General features: G+C 55.7%; 1 protein-coding gene across 1 annotated transcript in view; it reads right to left on the reverse strand.

Annotated features, from left to right (window-relative positions):
• LOC101653217 (BRCA2 and CDKN1A interacting protein) overlaps positions 1–3,357 on the reverse strand; it is a 7,999-nt gene that overhangs the window by 3,031 nt on the left and 1,611 nt on the right. Inside the window, exons 2-5 of the mRNA XM_004700876.2 lie at positions 1,876–1,950; positions 1,207–1,290; positions 921–1,016; positions 639–814 (exon numbers count right to left, since the gene is read on the reverse strand). Coding sequence (XP_004700933.1) covers positions 639–814; positions 921–1,016; positions 1,207–1,290; positions 1,876–1,950 — 431 coding nt within the window. The remainder of the gene's footprint in view (positions 1–638; positions 815–920; positions 1,017–1,206; positions 1,291–1,875; positions 1,951–3,357) is intronic.

A 3,357-nucleotide genomic window follows, 5' to 3' on the forward strand; every position in this document is an offset into this window, starting at 1 on the left:
AGACTGACTTGAGCCCAGTGCTCAATGCTGACTCACAGCCACGCTGCAGCCTCGAGGAGACTGTCCACTGGGGTCCCCAAAGCCGACCAGACAGAATCAGGCTGCCTCCTCTTTCTCCCTTAGAGCAGGTGTTGGGCTTGAAACACTGGCCCTGTAGGTGGCAGCCTCACCATACCTTCAGTAATGCTGACAAGACCTGTCTGTATGCCCTGTTCTCCACCTCGAAGCACGGGGAGACCATGTCTAGCTCCCCCTTAGGTTGGCCTTGGGCTTCTGCTTACAGGTAACCTCCCTGCCCCCAAAGATACCCACCCACCACCAGACTCGGGGTCATTGAGATGGTTCAAAGCACAAACCCACCTCCCATAGAGCCCACCGATTTCCTGCCGCTTTGTTACTGAGGGTCCAGCCCTTCATTCACGTTAAAGTTCAGTGTTGCATCTACTTCCGGACCACTGACACACAAGACGACTGTGGCCACAACCCTTGCTGCTCATTGAATACGTCCGCGCCCCCACCCTCTGTGGCCCCCACAGGCCAATGCTTCCCCTCCAGTCTCTGGGGGCAGGACTCTCGCTCCCAACCCCACTGTGTCTGCCCCCTGAGCCCACAGGGGTGTGGGCAGCATGGGCACTCACTGCAGCTGCTGGTGCATGGGCAAGGCCACCTGAGGCGGGACGTTGATGAAGCGCTCGCTCAGGAGGAGACCCACCGGCTGAGCACTGTCCCTGAGCAGTTTGTCCAGCCGTTCAACCAGGTCCTTCTCGCAGCAGCTCAGAATCCACTCCTGGATCTGCTCAGCACACGGGGCCCCCTGCCAAGCAGAGAGAGGCTGGCCTTTGGCTGTCGGCCGGGTCCACCATGCCGAACACAAGGTGGCTTTAGTGTAATTGGGCCCAAGGAGACCCCAGGGCACCCACCTGTCTCTCGGTTAAATTTAAAAGGCTTATGAAACCGAAAACCTCATCTTCATCCACATCCACATCGTCATCACTGTCTTCTGACACGCCTGTTTGCTAATTCAAAGAGGGAGGGAAAAGGCATCTGGTGGAAAGTCCAACAGTGAGTCTCGGGGACCAGGTCTCAGGATCTTCCCGGGCTTCTCCAAAGCCCTGCCTGGTGGCTGCCCCTCCAGCCACACTCCGCCCCCACCCCCCACCCCAGCCCCGAAGCCATGCAGGACAAGGGGCTGACCGCCCTGCGCACCTTAATGACACTCCCAACAATGTGGCTCTGTCCTATCAGGAGGTCTGTCAGCTCGGCCGTGTTCACGGGGGCCTTCAAGAAGAGCTGAGAGGTTAAAAGGGACATAGGAGATTTAGAGCAAGGTCTGGCTCCAGGAAACACTTCTACCTCCTCTGTCCTAATAAAGAGTGAGGACCCGGGCAGGGTGACCCAGAAAAGCCACCAAGAGAGGAAAGGCAGGACCAGGAGCACCCAAGAGGCTGCCGGCAGCACACTTCAGGGCTGCAGGCACCGTGCTGCAAAGCAGAGGGGCAGCAGGGGAGGATGACGGACACGTGGCTCGGGAAAGCAAAGCCACAGTTGAGGGGGTGCAGCAGAAAGGGCCAGCTTTGCCACAGCAGATGCTCTCTAGGAAGGTCTGGCCCTTAGAATTTGGAGCTGAATTTGAGGAACACAGAACAGAGGCTCAAGTAAGGGGCAGGTGGGAGGGCGCGCACGCAGGACACAGGTTCGCTAACTCCATGACCCAGAGGCAGTCTTGGGGGTAGAGGCACAGCGAAGCCATCCTCCCCCAGGGTGGGGCAGGAGAGAAGTGGGGATTCTGAAGAGAGAGGATGAGACTGAGAACACACGTGTCCAACGACCTGGGGTTTCTCAGCCGACACGCATCTGTAAAAGCGAAAGAGATACCTGCTGCAATAGTTTCTTAACGCCAGCATAATCATTCGCTGAGATGGAGTAAGCTTCAAATTCAACGTTCACTTCCTGTAAGCAACAAAGGTCATCATGCACAACTGTCTAGAGCAGTGGTTTTAAACCTTCCTAATGCCGGGGCCCTTTCATACAGTTCCTCATGTGGTGGTGACCCCCAACCATAAAATTATTTTCGTTGCTATTTCATCACTGTCATTTTGCTACTGTGATGAATCAGGCAACCCTTGTGAAAGGGTTGTTTGACCCCTGAGATAGTTTATTGTGCAACTTGGTTTTATCTCTCTAGAGAACCCTGTCTAACACAACCCCCAAAGGGGTCGCAACCCACAGGTTGAGAACGCTGGTCTAGAGAATGAAGGGCTCTCTTCTCCACTCTGAGGGCACTGGCTTCTCTTTCCTCCTCCATTCGTGCTGGCTCCTCCCTACTTCTCAGTTCCCCACAGCAGACTACTGACAACGACAAGAAAGAGGCAGGAAGAAAAAGGTGGTCACTTAAGCCGGAAGGGGCGGGGGACCGAGAAACCATCAATCCAGGCTCACATCACACGAGAAGCCGGCCCAGCTATCACCTTGGGGAGGAGTTCGTTAAATGCGTGGCCACTGATTGCAGGCTAATTTCTCAGTTGATCGTTTTGAATGGCCTGGGAACGATGTTAGAAATTTCAAAATGCCCCTTGGCGCACGCGCACACACACAAAGAATAGGTTGCCCGCCCTTGACTAGGTTTGAAACCGGATGACAAGACTACAACCACCACTGGTGGAGTCCATTTCCAGATTCCAGTACCAAGCACCCTATCACCCCTCATTTTCCACAGACGCCTCCGAACCACACACGGATGACCTGCCTGCACTCAGGGGGGTCTGCTCCAGAAACAGCACCCCAGCAGCCGAAGAGAAGGGAGGCTTTACAGGCTGCCACAAGGGTAGGAAAGGACAGGACCGCTTCAGAAGGCCTGGGACTGCCCTGAGCATGGGCAACCTCTGGCTGAGGCTGCAAGAGGCAGCGCCGGCTGGTTTCTGGGTCCACTTAGTAGTTCCCAGGCATCAGCGTGGAGGGGGCTTCAGTCCTGTGCAGGAACTTTCTGAAGCCTCCTCACATATCACTGTGCAGGTGGAGAGGAAGGCAGCCACGAGTGACCCCACAGGTTCAAGACACACACAGGCGTTAAGGAGACATTCAGGGAAATAAGCGTCAAGGTGCAGCGATATGTGCACTTAACAGCCTCAAAACTGGGCAGGGCTGAGGGAAGGGACCCTTGGGCAGGGTGCTGACCTCTGGCAGCAGCACAGCATGAGGTGGACCCAGATTGGCTTGATGGGGGAAGGGCCCACTGACATGGGGGCGGAGCTGGCACAGGAGTGGGTGTCCCGGTGAGGAACAGAAAGAGGATTTGAGTTTGGATTTGCACACTTCTATTGCCTTCCATCACGCCTCGAACTTCACACACACTCCCAT

Source organism: Echinops telfairi, unplaced genomic scaffold (genome assembly GCF_000313985.2).
Source record: "Echinops telfairi isolate 266 unplaced genomic scaffold, ASM31398v2 ScPeMD7_70;HRSCAF=299, whole genome shotgun sequence".
Lineage (NCBI taxonomy): Eukaryota > Metazoa > Chordata > Mammalia > Afrosoricida > Tenrecidae > Echinops > Echinops telfairi.